Genomic DNA, 24,448 nt, shown 5'->3' with positions numbered 1-24,448 from the left:
GCCTGTGAAACCTAAGGACCCCGGTTCGAGGCTCATTTCCCCAGGACCCACGTTAGCCAGATGCACAAGGGGGCGCATGTGTCTGGAGTTCGTTTGCAGTGGCTAGAAGCCCTGGCGTGCCCATTCCCTCTCTATCTGTCTCTTTCTCTCCTTCTCTCTCTGTCGCTTTCAAATAAATAAATAAATAAAAATGAACAAAAAAATGAGCTATAAAGAATACGACTCAAAGATTAATGCAGAAAAGCATAAAGACACAGTGTAAAGACAGCGATGCTATGTCTTTCATCCATTCCGGCCCCACTGGGCATCTACAGGCTTAAGGAAAGAGTTAGTGTTTATAGCAAGTGCCTTTCAGGACCTTGGAAAGCAACCCAGACAACTGTTCTCAATCCAGATGTAGCAGCATTGTCTCGAGAAAACTAACTATTACCACTTGTGTGCCCTCTAAAATCAGTGATTTTTTATGTAACCTAAGATAGAGGAGATCGAGGGTTTATTTACTTTTTTATAAAAGTTATTTATTTGAGAGAGAGAGAGAGAGAGAGAGAGAAAGACAAAGAGAGAATGGGCGCGCCAGGGCCTCTAGCCACTGCAAACAAATTCCAGATGCATGCACTGCCTTGTGTATCTGGCTTACGTGGGTCCTGAGGACTTCAACCAAGGTCCTTTGGCTTCACAGGTAAACATCTCAACTGCTAAGCCATCCCTTCAGCCCTTACTTACTTTTTTATTCAATATCTCCAGGAAGAGAAGTTTATTAAGAAGAGACCATGATTTTGCTCTGGCAGATTACCAGAAATCTGACTTGGTTCTGAGGCTTACCAACAACATTTACAGGATGAAGTTTTCCTTAGTAACAGGCTCCTATTTGAGCTCACCTGAAAATTACCAGTTAGTGCAAGCTTGAACAAGTTCTTTAGCCTCTGTAAGTCCAGGTTCCTCTTCTAGAAAAAAAAGTATTCTTCCTATTACTTCTTTGGCCTTCATATAGTGATTGAAACACTTTTAAGTGCTGAGTAAATAATGTGAGTTGCTGTAATTTGGCATTTTGCTCTTGGAGTTGACATTCACTAGAAAACTAATGTGATTATATAGTTACCCCTGTTATTTTCAAATCTATATCATCATGTGTTCATGGGGGAATGTTTATAACCAATTGTTCTATAGGAGGAATTACATATCTGACCCAAAACTAGTCTTATGATGTGGGAAACAGCTTAGAAGAAAGGCAGTGTCCAGCAGGAACACTTTGGAATTAAATGCTAAGGCATTGTTATATTTATTTTTTTGTAGGGGAGAAGCAATATGTTATGGTTTGAATTTTGTAACTGATCACGTATCAAGGACAGAGAAAGTGCTTACTCAGGTTAACTGGCATTCATAGAATAATCTTGTGTTCAGAGCTCTGTATTAGGTATTAGGAAAACCTCACAGAAGTGCTGTTGCTTGTTGTGGGACTAGGTTTAATTGGGAGGATTAGGCATATTCATATAATTCATTTATTTACAACGTAGGGCAGCTGAATGACGTATCACATTACTGTAATCCCTGATTAGCAGGAGTATTGCTCCAAATTTGAGGCCATCCTGCTACATAGTATATTCTTGGCCAGCCAGGGCTACAGAGTGACACTCTGTCTCAAAACAAGCTAACAAAAATAATGTAGAATAGTATATGAAGAGGACAAATTAAATTCTATAGACTGTTAATTAATACAAATGAGATAACTCCATGGATTGATATGATCAGGAAAGGCTTCATGCTGCTTGGGCCAAGAAAGTATCTGACTGATATAGTAAGTGTGGTATTCTCGGAGGGGAGCAGTTTAGACACCGGGACTTTCTGGGTCTGTTCACAAGGAAGTCAGTGGGGTACCTGAATGAAGTTCATGAAGTAGACAACGTGCAGGTGAGCTGACATGTGTAAGAGAGAATGTCTTGTGGACTTCTACCCTCGAGAATGTGGTGGTGGCTTAAGGACAAAATTCCATTTCTAGAGTGAGTGTTCTGCAAATAGTCCCAGAGTATAGGACACTTTGGTTAGTGAGTCTGACCTGCCATCATATCATGAAGTTTATCCTGTGGTTGGGGAGGGAGAGAATACATTAGTTAAACAATTATAAAATCAAATATAGTATTCCAATTGTAACAAGTCCTTTAAGTACCTTGTGTTATCAGACTCTAAGAAAGGAGATTTTTAAAACTTTATTAAGGAGGTCACAAGGGACTTCTCTTGGAAAAGCGGTTTTGCTCTGATGAATGATGAGTAGCATTACGAAGTCTTGTGAGTGGGAGAGGGGCTCAGGCAGATGCACCTTGTGTCTCATGATATAGTCTGGCAAGCTGGTAGGACTTAAAGACCAATGCAGCTGGGGCTGTGGGTAAGGTTCTGCCTGGTATCACATGAGACTGGGAGAACATGCAGAGGTATTATGGGTTCTGTTAGACAAGAAATCCTCTGTTTATACCAAGTCTAATGGAAAGCTCTGAAGGGTTTATAGACATGTGTGTTGCTGTGGCTGTAGTTGAGAATACACTGGATTGCCTCATAAGGAAATCACTGTATCTACTCAGACATGTCAAAGGCAAGGACAGTTGAGACTGAGAGAAGTAAATATATTGAGAGCTATTTATGAAACACAATGGACAAGACTTAGTGACATTGTGAGTTTCTGGCCTGCACTGACTAGATGCTTGGAAAGAAGGGCTTATTTTGGCTTATTGTTTGAGGGGATACAGTCCATCATGACAGGGTAAATCATAACAGAGGCGCATGAGGCAAGGCAGCTGAACAAGTTGTGTCCCCAGTCAGGAAGTAGAAAGCAATGGATGCTGGTGTTCAGCTAATTTTCTCCTTTTTTCAAAAAAAAAATTATTTATTTGAGTGAGAGAAAGAGGGAGAGAGAGAGAGAGAGAGAGCAAGAGTAAGAGAGTGAGTGTGTGAGAGAGAATGGGCACGCCAGGGCCTTCGGGCACTGTAAATGAACTCCAGGTGCATGTGCTACCTGGTCCATATGGCTTATATGGGTCCTGAGGAATTGAACCTTTGGCTTTGCAGGCAAGCACCTTAACCACTAAGCTGTCTATTCAGCTTTTTTTCTCTTTAAAAAATCCTTTTATTTCTTTATTTGTGTGTGTGTGTCTTTGTGTGTTTATAAATCTATGCACCAGGTTCTCTTCCCACTGCAAATGAATGCCATATGTTATTGCCACTTTTTGCATCTGGCTTTACATGAGTGCTAGAGAATCAAACCTGGGTCAGCAGGCTTTGCAAACAAGCACTTTTAGCAACTGAGCCATCTCTCCAGCCATGCTTCTTCCTTTCTATTCAACCTGGGATTCTAGCTTTGTGATGGTGCCACCCATATTCAGAGTTGGTCTTACCTCCTTACTAAAATTTCTCTGGGAATTTCCTCGAAGACACAGAGGTGTGTTTCCTAGGTGATTCCAAATCCAATTGACAGTGAAGACACCATCACAGGAGAGAAGATTATGAGATCTGTTTTCATCATGCTGTGTTCAAAGTGCCTTTGAGACATCTGGAAGGAAATTACAATTGTTAGGTTTGGAATTGAGAAGACCACTGAGGCAACGGATGGGTTCTTCTCTTTCTTTTCTTTTCTTTTTTTTTTTTGAGGTAGGGTCTCACTATAACCCAGGCTGACCTGGAACTCCAGCCATTCTCTCACCTCTGCCTCCTGAAAGCTGGGATTAAAAGAATGCATGCAACACCACACTTGGCTACAGATGGTTTTGTTTTAAGCCCAAAGTTTACTAATGCCAGCAAGGGTGTGAAGGGACTCAGAGCAAGGAAGAAGGAAAGAGGCTCTGAATTACCATTAGGAGAAAGAAAGTGTTTTTAAAGTCTTCTGATGAAGACGTAGAAAGGGTCTGGTCCATGCAAGAATAGGATTTTGTGGGAGCCACGTTGTCTGAATCTGGGGAAGCTGGGCTTTGATCATCTTGTTTTGCTTCAGTGGATGTTGCTTAGGAGGAAAGTTCCTAGGGAGGGTCTTGGGATCATCTGAGCTTGCTTACACAGGGGCAAAACATAACTCTTGAAAACCTCAGTTTCTAATAGGAGGTAATTTCCTCAGGAGAGTTAAAACAGGGCTAGGCAGAGTGGTGGAGAGTGGAGATGAAAGAAGGGACTTCTGGAATCTTTTCAGTGATTATGTACTTATGCTAAAGGCCTGGAGTGCAGAGCAGAGCTCTGGACTACTGTTGATGAACTTTGACCCTACATATAAATATCCAGTTATCCTTATCAAATTGCATGTAGGACTCAAGTGTGTTCAACCTATGGCCTGTAGACAACATGCCTCCCAAGATAGCTATGAACACGCCCCTTGCACACTTGCAGATGGCAATGTCATGTTGCAGTGTCCAAAGGTAGGATATCCCTGAGTGTGTGGGTGTTTGTATATGAGTGTGAGATTGGTTAGGGGGGCCATAAGATGAAACATAGAGGGGTGATGTGATGAGGCCTAAGCTCTCCAGCAAACAGTGATTCAGTGGCACAGGATGAACTTACCATTCTGTCTGTGGAGCTGACTGCTAGGTGCTTGTTTTAAACTACAGGGGCATTTGCAGTTTGCTCAACAGGAAGTCTTAAAGACAGTCACATCATACAGAGGGCTGAGGTGGCTTACTTGAATTTCGCTTGGGCTTCCCTCATGTTTGCACAATGGCCGTCACATGGAGGTTGTTACAGTCTCACACAAGCATACCTGAAAATGGGTCAGAGTCATTAGAGAACAGTCATAATCCCAGAACTGAGGAGGCTGAGGCAGGAAGACACATCGTAAATTTGAGGCCAGCACCAGTTTGAGGGGTATGATCAACCCACCAGACACAATACCCCAAGAACCACCCCAGCTGATTCTCTCTGCCCAAACTGTGTCCCATGGCCACTGCTAGCTGCAAGGGGTCTAAGAAAGTCTCTGCATTGGCAAATGGCAAGGAAGAGAGGGAATTGCTGGTGGCACTTGTGCAGCAAGAGTGGTGTCTACCACAGATGACAAGGGAGGGTCCCGCCATGTTGTGTCATGAAGCCACAGGTGGGACTTCAAAAGAAAACCTGGAGCCAACAGTATGGAATGCTTCTAAAAAGTCAAGGGCACTGCACTGAAAAATGTTCACTAGATGGAATGGCACAGAGGTCACTGGTGAATAAAGTGAGACCAGTAGCACTGTCATGGTGGAGGTGGAAGGTAGCTCATTTCCTTTTGTAAATGGACTTAGGCAAAACAAGGAAGCCTGTGGTTGGGTAGCTTTCATATATCCACGACACAGGACTCAGTTCTGACCAGGAAGATCTGAAAGCGAGTCTTCTGGGAGCTATTGAGGCCTTGTTCCTCTGTAGTGAAAGGATAGGGTTGTTACTTATTAAGTGCCCACCACTTCAGCTGCCTTGTCGTGACCTATGGTTGTGCGAGAACATGCGTGAGGCACTGATGATACCTGCCACGTCACAGATAGTAAACAAATACAAGATTTGATAAGGATCCTGTTTGGCTACTTTTTTTTTTCTCCTGTGTAGTTCTTAGTTGCATCTATAGGGGTTTATAATACAGAAGTATGATTTCTGGAGAGATTTTGTAATATTTCCTTTGTTGATACAAGGTATGAAATATATCTCAAGGGCTGTGGGCATCACATTCACTTAATATAGCTTAAAGGATGATTTCTCTTATATTTACATGTCATGTAAATCCTATTTTCTTCCTTACAGTGTATCATTGTCAATTATTGGAATGCCTCATGAAATATAAACAAGAAGTCTGGAAAGTAAGTTTTGGGTCAAATTTAATCCCTACTCACTAACTTAGGTTAATGTAATAAAAATCATTTGTTACAACCGTTGTTTAGGTCAAATTTATCCACGTCTTACTATTACTTATTTTTAAATGTATTTACTTAGTTATTTTTATGTGTATGGATGTGCCAGGGCCTCTTGCCACAACAAGCCATCTCTATGCCCTTGTGCCACTTTTTGTGTCCAGCTTATATAAGTGGCTTGGGAATTGAACCCAGGCCTAGAGGTTTTCAAGCACATACCTTTAACTGTTGGGCCATCTTCTCAGCCCCTAGGTCTTACTATTCTGATGTGAAAGAACCTATACTTGTTACTTTACTGGATAAATTATTATTTATCAATCACTTAGAGCTGAACTGAAACTCTTAGAACATGTCTTATAGAATACCCTATTCTTAGAATTAGGCAAATATTATATTTCATGACAAGTGTTTTTTAAATTTGAAATTGCTAATCTCTTTTCTTTCAAATAGGAGATATGAATTGTTAAGAAACATGATTAGGAAAAGATTTTTTAAATGCGGTGTTTGGCATACTGGCATATGCTATTCTGAAATCTTTCTTTAATGAGAGTCTGATTGGAGATTTGTCTACAGATATTGCACTTTTGAACTGTCCCTGGAGGGATCATTACTGAAGGATATGTGAACAAACACATAAATAAATAACAAAAGCAATGTTTTAATGTAATCTACTGTGAAAAGTACACCTGATGAGATTTAGAGAAATTACCCATCTCATCCTCTCCATTTGAATTTTCACTGTATTGGTAATATTGCATGAGTGATCTTTTTCATTATTTGGTGATGCTGAGTCAAAATATGCTTCCTGTTTTCTCTAGGACCTTTTGTACGTGATTGCCTATGGGCCTTCACAAGTGAAGCCTCCAGCTGTGCAAATGCTTTTCCACTACTGGCCCAACTTAAAGCCTCCAGGGGCAATAAGCGAGTACAGGGGATTGCAGTACACAGGTAAGAAGAGAAGAGCCCCGGAGATACTTATTTCCCCTCTGCCATATGTGCCTCACCTGTCCTTAACAATAGTGCCAGACTACAAAGCCTTTCTGAAACAAAGAGGTTTAAAAAGACACTAATTAATCCGGAGCAGTCAACAGCCTAATGTGGTAATAGCATTCCTATAATCCCAGCCCTTGGGATGTGAAGGCAGGAAGATCAGAAGTTCAAGGCTAGTCTTGGCTACATATTAAGCTTGAAGCAATCCTGGACTATATGAGAACTTGTCTCAAGAAAATAAGCAAAAAAAAATTAATTAAAATATTTATGGCATCATGGCAAATTACCTCCACACCAGTCCCACTTTCTATATAGATGGCCTGCATTTTAACTTTTGCTGAGATTAACCCCAACAACAGTATGAGTGGTGAGAGTCATTCTGTAGATTTGCTTATCAGCAGCAAAACCCCAACTGGCCAATTCTGCTCAGATAAGAAGCTTTGTGGAATTTTCAGTGTTACCAGTTTCTGCACAAGATGACGTTAAATAAACCTGCAATCCTCTTTGGTCAGGAAGAGTCAGGTCAATGAGTCTTGCTACAATCATGACAAGTAATTAATTTAATTATTATCTTTGAATAATTAACCTTAAATGTAGTGACACAGCTGGGCATGATAGCACACTTTTATATTCCTGGCACTGGAGAGAGAGGCTGAGGCAAGAGCTTCTTGAGTTCAAGGCCAGCCTGGGCCACAAGGCAAGTTCTAGGCCTGCCTGGGCTATATCGAGCTCTGTTTCACAAAAAGAAAATTAATGACAGATATCTACCAAAAATCTTGCAAAACAAACTGACTGACCTAAGGTCCTAGGTTGCCAGTCATGTATTATACAACCAAAGAAAAGCCCTGTGACTAGTGGAGTTTCTTTTTCTTTCTTTCTTTTTTTTTTTTTTTTTTTGTTTCTCAAGGTAGGGTCTCACTCTGGCTCAGGCTGACCTGGAATTCACTATGTAGTCTCAGGGTGGCCTCGAACTCACGGCGATCCTCCTACCTCTGCCATCCGAGTGCTGGGATTAAAGGTGTGCACCACCACACCCGGCTAGTGGAGTTTTTGTTGCTCATGCCCACCTCTCTAACTATTATGAACAGATTTTTTTTTTTTTAGAAAATGAGAGAGGTGAATATTTTTGTAAGGTTAGCCTTTATTCAAGTTATTTTCTAAATATTTTATTTGTTTATTTATGAGAGGGAAAGAGGGAGGAGGAGAGAGAGAGAAAAAAAGAGAGAGAGAGAATGGTCACCAGGGCCTCCAGCCACTGCAAATTAACTCCCGATGCATGCACCACCTTGTGCATCTGGCTTACGCGGGTCATGGGAAATCAAACCGAGGTCCTTTGGCTTTTCAGGCAAGTGCCTTAACCACTAAGCCATCTCTTCAGCCCTCAAGTTATTTTGAGATTGGGTATTAATGGTCTGAGAATTTACTCATCTGTGTCATCACTGTGTATCTGATGGATAGTCCTAAGGAAAGATTTCAAGCCACATGTTGGAGAGATTAGTGCTTACTGTTTGGGTTTTACCAGGCCTTTTCTACCTGGAATTATGTGGCCACAATATAGTATTCATAAAATAATCGAGGCAGATGTAAAACCCGTTTTTAAAAACTGGAAATTTCTATTCTTAATATTTAGAATCATTAGCAGAGAATGTCTCATTGTTGCTAAATGAATAAATTTAATATAAATTGAAAAAAATGTTTGACACATTAGTGAAATAAAAGGTAGAACCACTGAAATATTTGTTGCCAACCTTTTCTTATTAGGTCCCTGAAATAAGACTCATGTGATGTTTGAATAGGTAATCACTTCAAATGAAATTCACTATGTGATAAAGATCTGATGAGTAGCTGCTGGGTTCCACACATGTACTTTTTTGTTGATGATATAGGAGCCAACTGAAAACCGTATTTTCTATGGATGTTAATAGTCTAGATATGGAAATTCATGTAGTTAATTTAACAAACACTTATGGGCTACATACTATAATCTAGGCATTTTTTCTGTGCGTGGATGGTAGAGCAGTAAACAAAGCAATCTAGAATCATTAATATCTTGGAACTTACCTTCTAGTTACGTGGGGAAAGATCCATAACCTGCCGTAGGCAGGGGTAGCAGTGTTAGAGCAGAGCCAGTCCAGAGAGCTGAGGGCACACATGGGAGGGTTTCCTGGACCATCGAGATGGTAGGCAAGTTTGAGGTTGGGCATTTGTTAAGAAAGACTCTCAAGTAAGTGAAGTCTGAGCTGTGAACTGAAGCAGTGATAGGAGCATAGTGAAAAGTCAGGAGGGGAGTGAACCATGGATGAGTAAAATGTGTTTTAAGATTGAAGGAAGTGCATGAGTTGAGAGGTGGATCCAGAAACCAGCCTGGTAGTTTAATTTAGGAACTGAAAAATTCAAATGCTGGACAGTAGAGTGAAGACGTGAGCAGAAAGGCTGATGGACTTGTGAAGGAGCCAGACTTTTATTTATTTATTTGTTTATTTTTGAGGTAGGGTTTCACTCTAGCTCAGGCTGACCTGGAATTCACTATGTAGTTGAACTCATGGTGATCGTCCTACCTCTGCCTCCTGAGTGCTTGGATTAAAGGCGTGGGCCACCATGCCCGGCCCTAGACTTTTATTTTAATAGTAAAGGGAAACTAGGTACAGGCTCTGAATGGAAAAGCCACTTGAACACTTTGCCTGTTTACAGAGCATCCCACAAGCTTGCAAGGGCCAAGAAAACCTGTCTTTACTAAAACTAGCTTAACCTGTGCTCAGATCTCACAGAGATTCCTTCAAGCAGTTTTGACCTATCTGACTGTGTAAGGACATTCATTCCTTGGTCCATCCTTGTAATCATGCATCCATTCTTCCATTCATTCTCCATTGAGTCATGAAGAGCCTACTTCCTGCCAGGCACCATCCTTGACGCTGATAAGTAGTGCCCTTAGAATTCCCATTGTAGTAGACCACGAGGGAAACGCAAGAAGAATTAATCACTCTAGCAGTGTGTCCACTGGTTGCTCTCACACATTATTCTAGCAGCTTAGTATCTTTAGTAGTTACTGTCCATTTACTGGGACATAACACCTGTTAAGAAGCAGCTTAAGGAAAGAAAGGTCTATTTCTGCTTGCAGTTTTGAGGGCAAGTTTCATTATGGCAGGAAAAGCATGGCAGAACTGACAGCAGGTTGGGCATCACATATTGTCACAACAGCTTTTTATTCTTGTTTTTAAGTTGTCTCTTCACTCTATTCTTTTGCTGGACAGAAACTTTTTAATTTAATGTAATCCTATTTGCTAATTTTTATTTTTATTTTCTGAGATACTAGATTCCTATTCAGAAAGTTAGTGCTTATTCTTAGATCTTGAAGTGTTTCCCCTATATTTTCCTGCAGTAATTTAAAAGTTTTAGGTCTTACATTAGGCATTTGATCCAGTTTTATCTGATTTTTGTTCAGGGTGAAAAATAAGGATCTGGTTTCAATCTTCTCCATGTAGATCTATGGTTTTCCCAGCACCACTTGTTAGGATTCCTTTGTTTCCAGTGTATGATTTTGTTATCCTTGTGCAGGGTGAGGTAGCTGTAGCTTGTTGGGTTCACACTAGAGCTTTGATTCCATTGTTTTTGTGCCAGTATCATGCTGTTTTTGTTACTATGGCTCTGCAGTATAGTTTGAAATCAGGCACTGTGAGACCTACAGTATTTCTCTTTATTGTTTAGCATTCCTTTGTCTATTTTGGGTCTTCTCTGTATCCGTAAAAATTTAAGGATTTTTAAACATTCTGTGAATAATTGTAATTTTAATGGAGATTGCATTGGATTTACATACCACTTTTGACAATATGGCTGTTTAAACAGTATTCATTTTTTTCTGAGCCTTTCCATTTTTAGTCTCATGTATAATATCTTTATTCAGTGCTTTATAGTTTCAATGTAACAGACTTTTAATATCTTGGATTAAGTGTATGCCTATGTGTTAAATTTTGGGGGGTTATTGTCAATGGGATGATTTTCCTAGATTATTTTTTTAGGAGCTCATTGTTGGTATACAGAAAATCTACCTTTGTTTTTGCATCTGTACTCTGTCAGTGTGTGTGGTATAGTGTATGAATGTGTATGTGCATTATTTTCACAGGTGCATGGAGGCCAGAGGGGAATGTCATTTGTCCTCTATCACTCAACTGTGTATTTTCTTGAGATGGGTTCATTTTCTCTGCACACAGAGCTCCAGTTTTGTGAGCCCTAGTGGTTCTCTGGCGTCTGTTCCCCATAGGAGTGGGGATCATATACATACAGATGTATGTGACCATTCCCAGCCTGTTTTTTTTTTATTGTAGATTTTGTAGCCTACTACTGAAAGTATATATCAGATCTAAGAGCTTTCTGGAGGATTCTTTAGGGTCTTCAAGTATAGCATACCATCTGCAAATAGGTGTAATTTCACTTCTTCCTTTCCTGTTTGTATCCCCTTCATTTCTTTCTCTTACCTTCTTGCTTAGGCCAAGATTTCAAGCACTATGTTGAATGAAGAAAATGGACAATCCTGTCTAATTAATGAGTTTAAATAAAATGTTTTCATATTTCCCCTTCAGTGTAATGTTGGTTACAGGTCTGTCATATATATATATATCCTTAATTATATTGAGATATGATCTTTCTATTTCTTGCTTCTTCAGGATGTTTTTTTCTTATTATGGAGTGAAAGGCCATTTCTGTGTCTATTGAGATAATTATGTGATTCTTATGTCTCTTCCCTTGTTACACTGGCTGAAACCTTCTGTACTATGCAGATTCTAAATTCCTATATGGTTGCATTTCTGAACTGCAGAAAATGTATAGTTTATGCCTTGATTGTTCTATGGTCAGATAACATATTTTGTATTATATCACATCATTTATATTTTCAGCACTTTCTTTTAGGTATTAGTATGTTTATTTTTATAAATATTTCAATATATTTATTTGAGAGAGAGAAAAAGTAACAGAGAGGGAGAGAGAGAGAGAGAGAGAGAGAGAGAGAGAGAGAGAGAGAGGGAGAATAGGCAAACCAGGGTCTCTTACTGCTGCAAACAAACTGTAGACACGTGCGCCCCTTTGTGTATCTGGCTTTATGTCAGTACTGGGGAATTGAACCCAGGCCTTAGGCTTTGCAAGCAAGCATCTTTAACAGCTGAGCCATTTCTCCAGCCCTGTTTCTTCATATTTAAACCAACTTGTATTTTTACAGTGCTCATGTCAAATAAATAAGATTTGTTAATTTTGTGGTTCATATCATCTATATGGTTATTACATTTTGTTTACTTTCCCTATCTTTTACCAAGAGGGAAATGCCTAAATTTCTTAGTGTGATTGTTGATTTCTCTAACTCCTCCTTGTAGTTCTGTTAGTATTTACTGGTTACATGTTAAAGCTGGATTATTAGGCATATTCAAATTAAAATATAATATATTCTGTGTAAATTTAATTTTTTTTGAGGTAGGGTCTTGCTCTAGTCCAGGCTGACCTGGAATTAGTCATAGGCTGGCCTAGAACTCACAGCAGTCCTCCTACCTCAGCCTCCTGAGTGTTGGAATTAAAGGTGTGTACCACCACACCTGGCTGAATTAAAATTTTTATCATTTTGAAATACACAGTTTATCTTTCATGATGAACTTATGTGTTATTATCTACTGTGTTACAAACTAATATGTCAACAATAAACTTTCACAAGTGTTTGCATGGTATACTTTTTTCCATCCTTTTCAACTTTTATATCTTTATATTTTATGTGCATCTTATAAACAACATGAAATTTTTATTTTTATTTTATTTTATTTAATGGAATTCTTCATGAATTTGCATATCATCCTTGTGCAGGAGCCATGCTAATCTTCTCTGTATCATTCCAATTTTTAAAAGTATATGTGCTGCTGAAGCAAGCACAAATTATTTTATTTTTGAGAGAGAGAGAGAGAATGGGCACGCCAGGACCTTTCAGATGCTGTGAATAAACTCCTGATGTTTGCACCTCCTTGTGCACATGTATGACATTGAATGCTTATATCACTGTGTCTGGCTACATGGGACCTGGAGATTTGAACACGTGTTGTTAGATTTTGCAGGCAAGTGCCTTAATCGCTAAGCCATCTTACTAGCCCTAAAATTCTTTTAAAATATTTTATTTTATTTATTTACTTATGAGAGAGAGAGAATAGACATACCAGGGCCTCTTGTCAGCTCAAATGAACTCCAGGCATTTGTGCCACTTAGTGCATCTGGCTTTAAGTGGTACTGGGGAATTGAACCCTGGGAATTGCAAGCAAGTGCCTTTAGCCACTGAGCCCTCTCCCTAGCCTCAACTTATTATTTTCAACAATTTAAATATCTTTATAGGTAGGTGTGATGGCCCACACTTGTCACCAAGTTACTTGAGAAACCCATCTGGACAACTTAACAAGAGTTTCGAAACCATGCTAGAGGTATTGACTAGGTCATAGGGTGACTATAATTCTGGAGACCTTGGGTGCAATCCCCAACACTACAAATGAACAAAAAAAAATCTTTGTCTTTTAACTGGAACATTGAGACTTGTAAGTATATAATGTAATAAATGGTACATTTGGTTTTAATTTTAGTTTCAACTTTGTTGTGTTCTAGTTCTTTTTTTCTCTCTTTTTGGCTCCTTTTGTATGAGTATCTTTATTTTTTTTTTAATTTAATTTATTAGTTTTCTTTTCAGCAAATACAGGCAGTTTGGTATCATTGTTTAGGCTCATCTATGATCTACCCCCTCCCATTGGACCTTCCTTGTTGATGTAAATGGGTCGTGTATTGTGGAGTTAGCCCACAGTTATTGGTATGATAAATGTCTCTGCAAATCATGATACAACATGTGACTCTGACATTCTTTCCGCCCCCTCTTCCGCAAAATTTCCCTGAGCCATGTTGGGTTCATTTTTGGTCTGCTTCAGTGCTGAGGTGTTGGGGGCCTCTGAGGCTCTGGCTCTCTGATTTGGTAGGAGTTGCTTTTTCTCTGTGTTGGTCTCCTTCTCCTTTGTGCTGGTATCCAGTTCATCAGGAAAACATCACCCTTGCTTGTTTCGCCAATTGTCCTTAGTTTCAGTCGGGCCCCTTTTGAGGTATGTTGGGGCAGCTCTCTCCATCTCTCTTTCCCCGGTATCTGCAGCGCAGCTAGGCGGTCGCCATCTTGGCCGGAAGTCCTCTTGTATGAGTATCTTTAACTAGCCCACAACCTTATCTTTGTCTTAGTGAGTTAGTCAATATTTAATTATTTTTAAATTGTTATCAAAGAAATTATATCATGAAATCTTGGGTTATTAGTACCTTAATACCTTTTCTGATAAATGACAGTAGATTTTAACTTCTTTGACTTCAACCTGATTTCTATGCATATATATTTTCACAAAATAGTAATATCATTTTATTTAGTTTCATCAGTTTTTTTTTCTTGCTTTTCCCCTTTTTGTTGATCTCTAAGCCTCTTTTGAGATTGTCTTCTTTAATAGTACACTCCTATATTTTCTTCAGTGATGTTCCACTGAGGATAATTTTCTCATTTAGTGTTTATCTGAAAATGTCTTTATTTTGACTTTATTCTTTCCTTTTTGGGGGGAGTGGGTCTTACTACAGATCTCAGGCTGGCCGAGATCTCACAATCCTCCTGCCCTCCTCCTCCCAAGTTCTGGGATTACAGTTGTGTGCTATCCCATCCAGCTTTTGTCTTTATTTTTTTAAAAACATTTTCTCATTGCACACAATGCTAAATTGATAATGGTTTTGTTTATATACTTTAAAAAACATTTTGTTTATTTATTTAGTTGAGAGAAAGGGGGAGAGAAAAAGAGGGGAAGAGAGAGAGAGAGAGAAAGAAAATGGATGTTCCAGGGCCTCTGGTCACTGCAAACGAACTCCAGATATGTGCCACCTTGTGCATCCGGCTTATTATGTGGTTACTGGGGAATCGAACCTGGCTCCTTAGCCTTCACAGTCAAGCTCCTTAACCAGCAAGCCATCTCTCCAGCCCTATTTATATACTTTTCATGCAGGTGTGTGAATGCATGTTTGTATGTGGGAAGTGCACATGTGTGTCAGGGATGCACATGCATGTGTGTGTAAGAGGCTAGAGGACAACCTTGAGTGTTGTTCCTCAGGAATGCCATCCACATATGTTTTGACACAAGGTCTCTCGCTGTCCTGGAACTAGCTAGTTAGGCTAGAATGGCTTGGCAGCAAGCCCCAGGGAGCCTTCTGTCTGCTTTCCCAGTGTGTCAGGATTACAAACATGTACCGCTTTACACAGCTTTTTTATGTGGGCTTGGGGGGATCGAACTCATATCCTCATACTTGCAAGACAAACACTTTACCAAATGAGCTATCTTCCTAGCCCTGTTTACATATTGTGAAGTCATTCTATGAGTTTCTCATTTTCTCTCCTGCTATTAGGAAATTGTCAGTTGTTGATAAATTGAAGGTAAATTGCCTTCTCTTTATGTTTGAATTTCACTGTAACTTAATTAGCATTATTCTTTCTGTCTTTATCTGAGGCTTGATGTCTTGTTGGTTTCAGAAAATTATGGGGCATTGTCTCGGTTTTGTTAGTGACAGCAGAAATTCATGAAGGTGTGTTTTGTATATTGAAGATAGACAAGGGCCGGGTGTGGTGGCACATGCCTTTAATCCCAGCACTTGGAAGGCAGAGGTAGGAGGATCACCATGAGTCTGAGGCCACCCTGAGACTACATAGTGAATTTCTAGCCTGAGCTAGAGTGAAATCCTACTTTGAAAAACAAAAACAACAACAACCACAAAACAAGTAGAAGATACACAAGTGTCAAGTGTATGCTGGATCTGCCATGGCTAGTGTGTGATGCTGTTGTGACCACTCTGAGGCAACAGAATGTGAACAGCACCCCAGGAATAATGGCATTCTTTCTCCAGCCAGCACTCCTGCCTTTCCTTGGGCAACCACTACCGTGGTTTTAGTAACCTATGTATTGATCTATTCCAGGTATACATGAAACAGAGATCAGTCTGTATTTTTTCACATCTAACTTCAGTTGTTACTATATTGCTGAGCTTAATCCACATTGTTGAAGATATTAGATTTTTTTTTTTTTGCTAGGTGTTTCTTTCATGAATAGGTCACACTTTATCAACATTTGGGTTATTTTGGGATTTCTGTCAGTATACATAAGGTTGCTATGTACATTTTACACAAGACTTTTGTTGAAATATGTACTTATTTCTTTGGGACATATACCTAGAAGAGGAATTTTTGGGTCATGGAGTTCATAAATTTCTGAATAGCTCTCTAAAATGTTGATGCTATTTTGTATTCCATCCAATAATATGTGAGAGATTAGTTGCTTCCTAATCTCACTGGCACTAAGTGTGAATGTTTATACTTTTGGCCATTATGATTGGTGTGTGTCTCATGTGGTTTTAATTGCGTTTCCTTGATAGCTGACGTTGCTCATATTTTCCTGTACTCTGGCTCCTCAGATAGCCTATGGAATGCCTGAGAGTCTTCAGTACCATTCATTGGGCCATTTGTCACTTTTTTTTTGTAGTTGTTTTACGAGGTAGGGTCTTACTCTAGCCCAGGCTGACCTGGAATTCACTATGGAGTCTCAGGGTGGCCTCAAACTCACTGCAATCCTCCTACCTCTGCCTCCCAAGAGCTGGGATTAAAGGCGTGCGCCACCACGCCCAGCCATTTGTCACTATTTTTTATGTGCAGTCATTTTTTATTTGGTTTGACATGAGCCATTTGTAAGACATATACATATATACATATATCTATATATATTTGGCAAATGTTGTCTTCTAGCTAGAGGCCTGCTGTTTTCACTTGATAGTAGTGCCTGAATGAGCATGAGAACTTTGGTGAACTTAAATATATCATTTTTTCTTTTATGGCATGTTCCATGTAAAGAACTTTTTTCTAGCTCTTAAATATTTTTATCGACAACTTCCATAATTATAAACAATATTCCATAGTAATTTCCTCCCTCCCCCTACTTTCCCTATTGAAACTCCACTCTCCATCATATTCCCTCCTCCTCTCTATAAGTGTCTCTTTAATTTTGATGTCGTGATCTTTTGACTTCTTGAAGGGTTGTGAAGATCCACTTTTTCTTGCACATAAGGCCTATAGTCCATCTACAGTTTAATTTTTTTAATGTTTTTTTTTGTTTATTTTTATTTATTTATGTGAGAGCGAGAGCGAGCGAGTGAGAGAGAGAGAATGGGCACACCAGGGCTTCCAGCCACTGCAAGTGAACTCCAGACGCGTGTGCCCCCTTGTGCATCTGGCTAATGTGGGTCCTGGGGAATTGAGCTTTGAATCGGGGTCCTTAGGCTTCACAGGCAAGCACTTAACCGCTAAGCCATCTCTCCAGCCCTCTGCAGTTTAATTTTGTACGTGATAGACATGATCTACTTCTTTCCTTAGGGATTGTTCCAGAACGCTTTATTGAAAAATGATCATTTGCCTTTGAAAGTACCTGCCTCTTGGTCAGAGTTTGACATCAGATGTCTTTGTCACTTGCTCTCCACCTTGTTTTTTGACACAGGGACTCTCAACTCAACCTGGACTAGAGCTCGCCGATTTTGTTAGACTAACTTGCCCATAATTCTTAGAGGTCACCTGTCTCAGCCTCCCCACTGCTCCAATCACAGGTGCACACCATCGTGTCCAGCACTTTAAGTGGGTGCTGGGCATCTGAACTCATGCTGGCCTGGTGAGCACTTCACCTTTTGAGTCATCTCTCAGGCCTAGCCTGGTTTGCTGTAGGAATAATGACGTCTGTGCTACTTCCTTTCCAACACTTGTGCTCTCGTCGCTGCTTGTTCTTTGTTTCATGGTCTGGGACTTTCAGAGTAGAAGGTATAATGAATGGTAAGAATACATGTTTTTGCTTTGTTCCTAACTTCAAGGAATTTTCTGCCATTATGATGTCAGCTATTGGATTTTGCAGATACCCTGGAAGTTTCAGGAAGTTACATGCACTTTCAATTGTTTTAGAGTCCTTATCTCACATACGTGTTAAGTCTTCTAATAATGCCTGGAGAAATGAAAGCAAACCCAAACCAGAGCTAAATTGATAAAAGTTTTGTTCTGTATGATTTTTTTGATTTCTGCCTTCTGCCACCACTTCATAATTTAGCTTTTTGGCTTAATTTCTCTTTTTTCTAGATTTATAGGATAAAAGCTTAAATTACTGATTTTCAACATTTGAAAAATTCTAATTATCCATTTAAAATTACCAATTTCCTTCTAAACACTACATTAGCTATATCCCACAAATTTTGATATGTTATTATTATTTTTTTTTACTAAAACTCATTTCAGAATATTAAAGTTTCCACTACTATAACTTCTTTTGTGTTATATGGGGAAGTAGTGTTTAATGTACAGATTTTTCAGTTCTGGTCAGAACTTTGTTTTGGTTTCTAATTTTATTGTAGTCAGTATATTGCTTCTGATAAATTATATATCATTCTTAGTGTAACCTTGAATGTAATATGTTTAACATAATCTATCCTTTTAGGATTTTTCTTATTTTAATAGTTTTGTTAAGGTCTGTTTAAGCGTGACAGCCTTCATGTTTGTTATGTTTTGAGTTTGCTGAGCTTTATGAATCTGAGGTTTCATATCTTTCATTGGTATTGCAAAAAATTTTGAAAGCGACCCTATCCAGATATGCATTCTTTCCTCTCATTTTTCTTCTTATTCTGAGTCTTTAAAAAAGTTATTTACTATTATTTCAGAAGTTTCACACATATCATCCTTTCATAGGAAAAAAACTGCACTTTATATTGAATGATATCAATTGTTAATATAATTATTTTTTGATATCAATATAGTTAACATTAATACTTAATTAGTCTGTACAGTATATATAACTAATATTAAATATAAATATCAATGCTTAATTTTTTGATAATCAACATATTAATATAATCAATATTATTGACCATATTAGTTAGTATATTGATCAAAAAATTAATATTATGTTAATAAGTTTACTGATCCCTTTTTAAAAATTATTAATTTAGTATTTTAAATTTTATTTATTTATTTGCAAGCAGAGAGAGAGAAAGAGGAGACAGACATAGAGAGAATGGGCACAGCAGGGCCTCTAGCCACTGCAAATGAACTCCAGATGCATGTGCCCCCTTGTGCATCTGGCTTATGTGGGTGCTGGGGAATCAAACATGGGTCCTTTCGCTTCACAGGCAAGCACCTTAACCACGAAACCATCTCTCCAGCCATAGAAATATTTTCTTAAATGTACAAATATATAATTTTCTAAATAGCTGTGTTATTGATTTTTAATTTAATTTCATTCTCACCAGAGAATGTAAGTGAATAATGTATGCTGTAACAATGCTGTAACTCCATCTAAATTTTTGATACCTGCTTTATAGCTTTGTTAGTAAATGTTATTTTTGTATTTTATTTTTTAAAAATTATGTATTTGTGAGCAGGAGGGGATGTAGAGAAGTAGAGATAGAGAATACGGTCACTCTGGGGCCTCCTGCCACTGCAAACTAACTCCATGTTCTACTTTGTGCATCTGGATTTTACATGGATACTGGGGAATCAAACCTGGGTTGACAGGCTTTGCAAGCAAGCATCTTTAACTGCTGAGCCATCTCTCCAGCCTTATTTGTGTATTTTATTTTTCAAAGTTTTACATATATATTAGAGAGAGAGAGAGAGAGAGAGAGAGAGAGTATGTGTGTTTGGTACACCAGGACATCCTGCTACTGCAAATGAACGCCAGACTCATGTGTCAATTGATGCATCTGGCTTTATGTGGCTGCTAGGTAATTGAACCCAGGCTATTAGGCTTTGCAAGAAATGCCCTTGACTGCTGAACCATCTCTCCAAGAGACCCTGGCATGACCATACACACACATGTGTGTGTGTGCAAGTAAATAAATATTTTAAAACTTTTTTTAGCTTTTCTTTTTTATTTATTTATTAGAAACAGAGCGAGGAAGGGAGAGAGAGAGATTGAGATAGAGAGAGAGTGGGTGCTCAAGGGCCTCTAGCCACTGCAAATGAACTCCACACGCATGTGCCACCATGTGTATCTGGCTTATGTGGGACCTGGAGAATCAAACCTGGGTCCTTAGGCTCCACAGGCAAGCACCTTAACCACTAAACCATCTCTCCAGCCCAAATAAATATTTTAAAGAAGTTGGCTTGGTGGTCAAAGGTGCTTGCTTGAAAAACGAGTACCCTCTTTCACAGCCTTTGCTTTTTGACCATTGCATGTCCTGTACTGTTTTGATGGCTCACACTTAATACAGTCACTCAGGTTGCTGGGCTTAACGCTTGGACTTTGTACTTGATTTACATTTGCCATTTTTATTCTTTAAGTCTCTTGTAGATCTTGACTTCCTCTGGTAAATTATTTTAGCATCTAATTTTATTTTTGTATTGGATTTATAGTTTTATCGTTTTAGAAAATGACTGCACTAAGGCTTGTAATATGCATCTTTTTAAAGCTTTTTATTGACAACTTCCATACATCTTGACAACATACTATGATCATAATTCCCTCTCATTACCCCTCCTTTCCCTTCTCCTCTAGCCCCTCCATTGAATCCCCTTTTTTTTCCAACTAGCCTCTCTTTATTTTGTTGGTTTGAGGCAGGGTCTCACTCTAACCCACACTGACCTGGAGCTCACTTTGTAGCCTAGGCTGGCCTCAAACTCATAGTGATCCTCCTAGCCCTACCAAGTGCTGGGACTAACGGCATGCACCACCGTGCCTGACTATTTTGATTTCATAATTTTTACCTCCTATTATGCCGATCTTTTATAGGTAGTGTCAGCAATTTAAGGTCATGAATACCACAGCCACTTTATGTCTAGGAGACAGTATTGAACAACAATAGGTATCTTTAACTTCACAGTTCACTTTTCAATAATATTACACAAGTTTACATAGTAAGGTAAGAATGCATTTTCATTTACCCCCCTGTCCTTTTTTGTTCTCATTATAAAATGTTTTATGCAAAAAAAATTAGTGACACAACTCAGTGCTATTATTTTACTGTAGTCAATTATCTTTCAATAACATGTTACTGTGAGTAAGAATTTATTTTATAACCATTCACTGTATTTGTCATGTCTTGTCCTCTTACACTTATGTTCATGCCTGAGCTATCTAGTATTATTTTCTTTTTTAAGTAAAATATTTATTTGTTTTTATGTATTTATTTATTTGAGAGAGAGAGAGAGAGAGAGAGGAGAGAGAGAAAGAGGCAAACAGAGAATGGGAACTCAGGACCTTCAGCCACTGCAAACAAACTCCAGATACATGTGCCCCCTTGTGCATCTGGCTTATGTTGGTCCTGGGGAGTTGAACCTGGGTCCTTTGGTTTGGCAAGCTAACGCCTTAACCACTAAGCCATCTCTCCAGCCTTCTAAAAATCAATCTTATTTCAACTTTAAAAACCTTTTCCACATTGTTTGTAGTGAAGCTCAGCTTGCAATAATTTATGGAATCTAGTGTTTGTGTCCAAGTAATCTTTAGTTATTTGTGAGAGATATTTTCCTTAGGTGCAGAATTGTAGCCTGCAGTTGTTTTTTTTTTAATTTTGCTTCATTATTTTCTGGTTTTCATCGTTTTTGACAAGAAATCAGTAATTGTTCTTATCTTTGTTCCCCTGTAAATAGTGTGTCATTTATTTCTTTATTTTATTTTATTTTATTTTATTTTATTTTATTTTATTTTATTTTATTTTATTTTATTTTATTGTTTTTGTTTTTTTGAGATAGGGCCTCACTGTAGCCCAGGCTGACCTGGAATTCACTATGTAGTCTCAGGCTGGTCTCCAATTCACAGTGATCCTCTTAGCTCTGCCTCCCAAGTGCTAGGATTAACTGTGTGCACCACCATGCCCAGTGTCTTTTATTATTATTTGTTTATTTTGATTAAGTTTAGTTTTTCCACTGATTTTTACATTTTCTTCTTTTTAAAAAATTATTTATTTTTATTTTAGAGATAATAAGAGAGAAAAAGGCAGATAGAGAGAATGGGCACACCAGGGCCTTCAGCTGCTGCAAACAAACTCCAGAAGAATGTGCCACCTTGTGCATCTAGCTTACATGGGTTATGGGGAATTGAACCTGGGTCCCTTAGCTTTGTAGGCTAGTACCTTAACCACTAAGCCACCACTCCAGCCCTCATATTTTCTTCTTATGTTTGTTTTTCATCAGTTTGCTTTGATGAATTTTTTTTTTTTTTGCTTCATCTTCTTTAGTACTCATTGAGCTTCTTGGATCTGTGGGTTAGTAAATTTCATTAAAGTTGAAAGAAATTGGCCATTATTTCTTCAAATGTTTTCTTCTTATGGTTTTTATCTTTATTCATTTTTATATTGCCTGAAAATTTCCCACAGCTCACTGCAGCTATTTATTTTTCCTAGTACTTCACTTGGAGTAGCTTCTATTATTATGTCTCCTCATTTGCTAATCTTTTCTTCTGTATCCTTTAATATGCTATCAAAGCCTATTTAGTGAATTATTCATTTCAGACATCTCAAGTTTTAAAAACATGTATTTATTTAAAGACAGAGAGAAGGAGAAGGAATAGATATACCAGGGACCACTTGCCACTGCAAACGAACTCCAGATGCATATACTGCTTTGTTTATCTGGCTTTTCATAATTACTGTGGAAATAAATCTGGGCCATTAGGGTTTGTAAGCAAGTGCTTTTAACCACTGAGCCATCTCTATCCCAGCATTTTTCATTCTTAAAATTTTAATTTGGGTTTAGAGAGATGGCTTAGCTGTTAAGGCTGTTGCCTGTGAAGCCTAAGGACACAGTGTGATTACCCAGGACCCATGCAATCCAGATGCACAAGGTGGCACATGCATCTGAAGTTCATTTGCAGAGACTAGAGGACCTGGAGTTGTTTTGGCCATTATGTTACTTATGAATTGCATTGACCCTTTCAAGGTTTGTTGTTAAGCTCTGTTTAGGTTATCCTGTTAGGAGCCTCCTAAGTCTTTGTTGAATGTCCCAGTTTTTTTTCCCCCAAGGTAAGGTCTCACTCTAGCCCAAGCTGACCTGGAATTCACTATGTAGTGTCAGAGAGGCCTTGAACTCACAGTGATCCTCCTACCTTGGCCTCCTAAGTGCTGGGATTAAAGGCGTGCACCACCACGTCTGGCTTGAATGTCTCCAGGTTTTAAGTGAGTTTCTTCCACTTTGGTTGATTGGAACTTGAATATCTCCCAGCCACGTATAAGATTTAGGAATTGTTTAGTCTATAGATCTTCCACAGTTATTCTTTATCTAGCCCCACGGAATTTTATATAATTAAAGCCAAAAGGGATTCTTCTCAGACTTCTGGATCATTTTTTTTGTATATATTCTGCTTTCTTGGTATCCCATCTAGCAAATTCCAGCAATCTTGCTTCTCTAAATTCTAATTGCTATCTTCTCAACTCAGTAAAATTATACTACTTCTTTTATTTATTTATTTTTGTGTGTGTGGGGAGTATTCAAGTCTAAAATTGCTCTCAGCATGAAAAACAGAGTGATTGTGGGCTGACTGTATTTGTTTCTGTTAGAGACCAGTACTGTATACTATCTGTAGCTCATCTTCTCAAAGTAGCTGTTTCATGAATATATTTTCTGGCTTTCTAATTGATTATGGTGGGAACATATGTATAGTAGCAATTATTCCATGGTACTTAGAATTAAAAAAAATCTTGTATTCTGTGTTTTTATGCTATCTTTTGTTATTACTTTAAAATTTTTTTTTGTTTTATTTATTTATTTATTTATTTGGGAGTGACACAGAGAGAAAGAGGCACAGAGAGAGACAGAGAGACCGGGGGGGGGGGGGGAGAATGGGCGTGCCAGGGCCTCCAGCCACTGCAAACAGACGTGTGTGCCCCCTTGTACATCTGGCTAACGTGGGTCCTGGGGAATCCAGCCTTGAACTGGGGTCCTTAGGCTTCACAGGCAAGCACTTAACTTCTAAGCCATCTTTCTAGCCCTGTTATTACTTTTAAATGGAGCTGTATCATGGCTCTATTTGCCACAGATAAGTTATATAGATTGTTCTTATGTCAAAATCAATTTTGATGATTTCTCCAGTACAAATTATGTTCTAGCTTTAGATATTTTGATTCAGTAGATATAGCATTAGCTCTAAACATATTTGAAAATCTTTGACAAGTCTTTTTGCCATAGTCATAGCCAAAGCTATGAATTGCTCTTTTTAAAAAATTTTGTTTATTTTTATTTATTTATTTGAGAGTGACAGACAGAGAGAGAAAGAGGCAGATAGAGAGAGAGAGAGAAAATGGGCTTGCCAGGGCCTTGAGCCACTGCAAACGAACTTCAGACATGTGCGCCCCCTTGTGCATCTGGCTAACGTAGGTCCTGGGGAATTGAGCCTCGAACCTGGGTCCTCAGGCTTCACAGGCAAACGCTTAACTGCTAAGCCATCTCTCCAGCCCTGAATTGCTCTTTTAATAAGCATAAATCTAGTATAGTTTTGATGAAATTAATTGGAGAGCCTATAGCCTGTACTTAACTCAGAGATAGTGGTTGACTTGGAATGAAAACTTAGGAGGATTGGTCCTCTTGTGCA

General features: G+C 38.7%; 1 protein-coding gene and 1 non-coding gene across 11 annotated transcripts in view; one reads left to right on the top strand and one right to left on the bottom strand.

Annotated features, from left to right (window-relative positions):
- Unc79 (unc-79 homolog, NALCN channel complex subunit) overlaps positions 1-24,448 on the top strand; it is a 271,086-nt gene that overhangs the window by 89,367 nt on the left and 157,271 nt on the right. For all 10 annotated transcript variants that reach the window (XM_045155122.1, XM_004649317.2, XM_045155118.1 and 7 more), the window contains 2 exons: positions 5,734-5,789; positions 6,659-6,788. In XM_045155122.1, coding sequence (XP_045011057.1) covers positions 5,734-5,789; positions 6,659-6,788 — 186 coding nt within the window. The remainder of the gene's footprint in view (positions 1-5,733; positions 5,790-6,658; positions 6,789-24,448) is intronic.
- Positions 12,627-12,737, bottom strand: LOC123462492. The gene has a single exon (XR_006638311.1). It is a non-coding gene; the product is annotated as a U6 spliceosomal RNA (small nuclear RNA).

This window comes from Jaculus jaculus, chromosome 7 (assembly GCF_020740685.1).
Source record: "Jaculus jaculus isolate mJacJac1 chromosome 7, mJacJac1.mat.Y.cur, whole genome shotgun sequence".
NCBI classification, from domain to species: domain Eukaryota; kingdom Metazoa; phylum Chordata; class Mammalia; order Rodentia; family Dipodidae; genus Jaculus; species Jaculus jaculus.
This window is presented reverse-complemented; position numbering and strand designations above follow the sequence as displayed.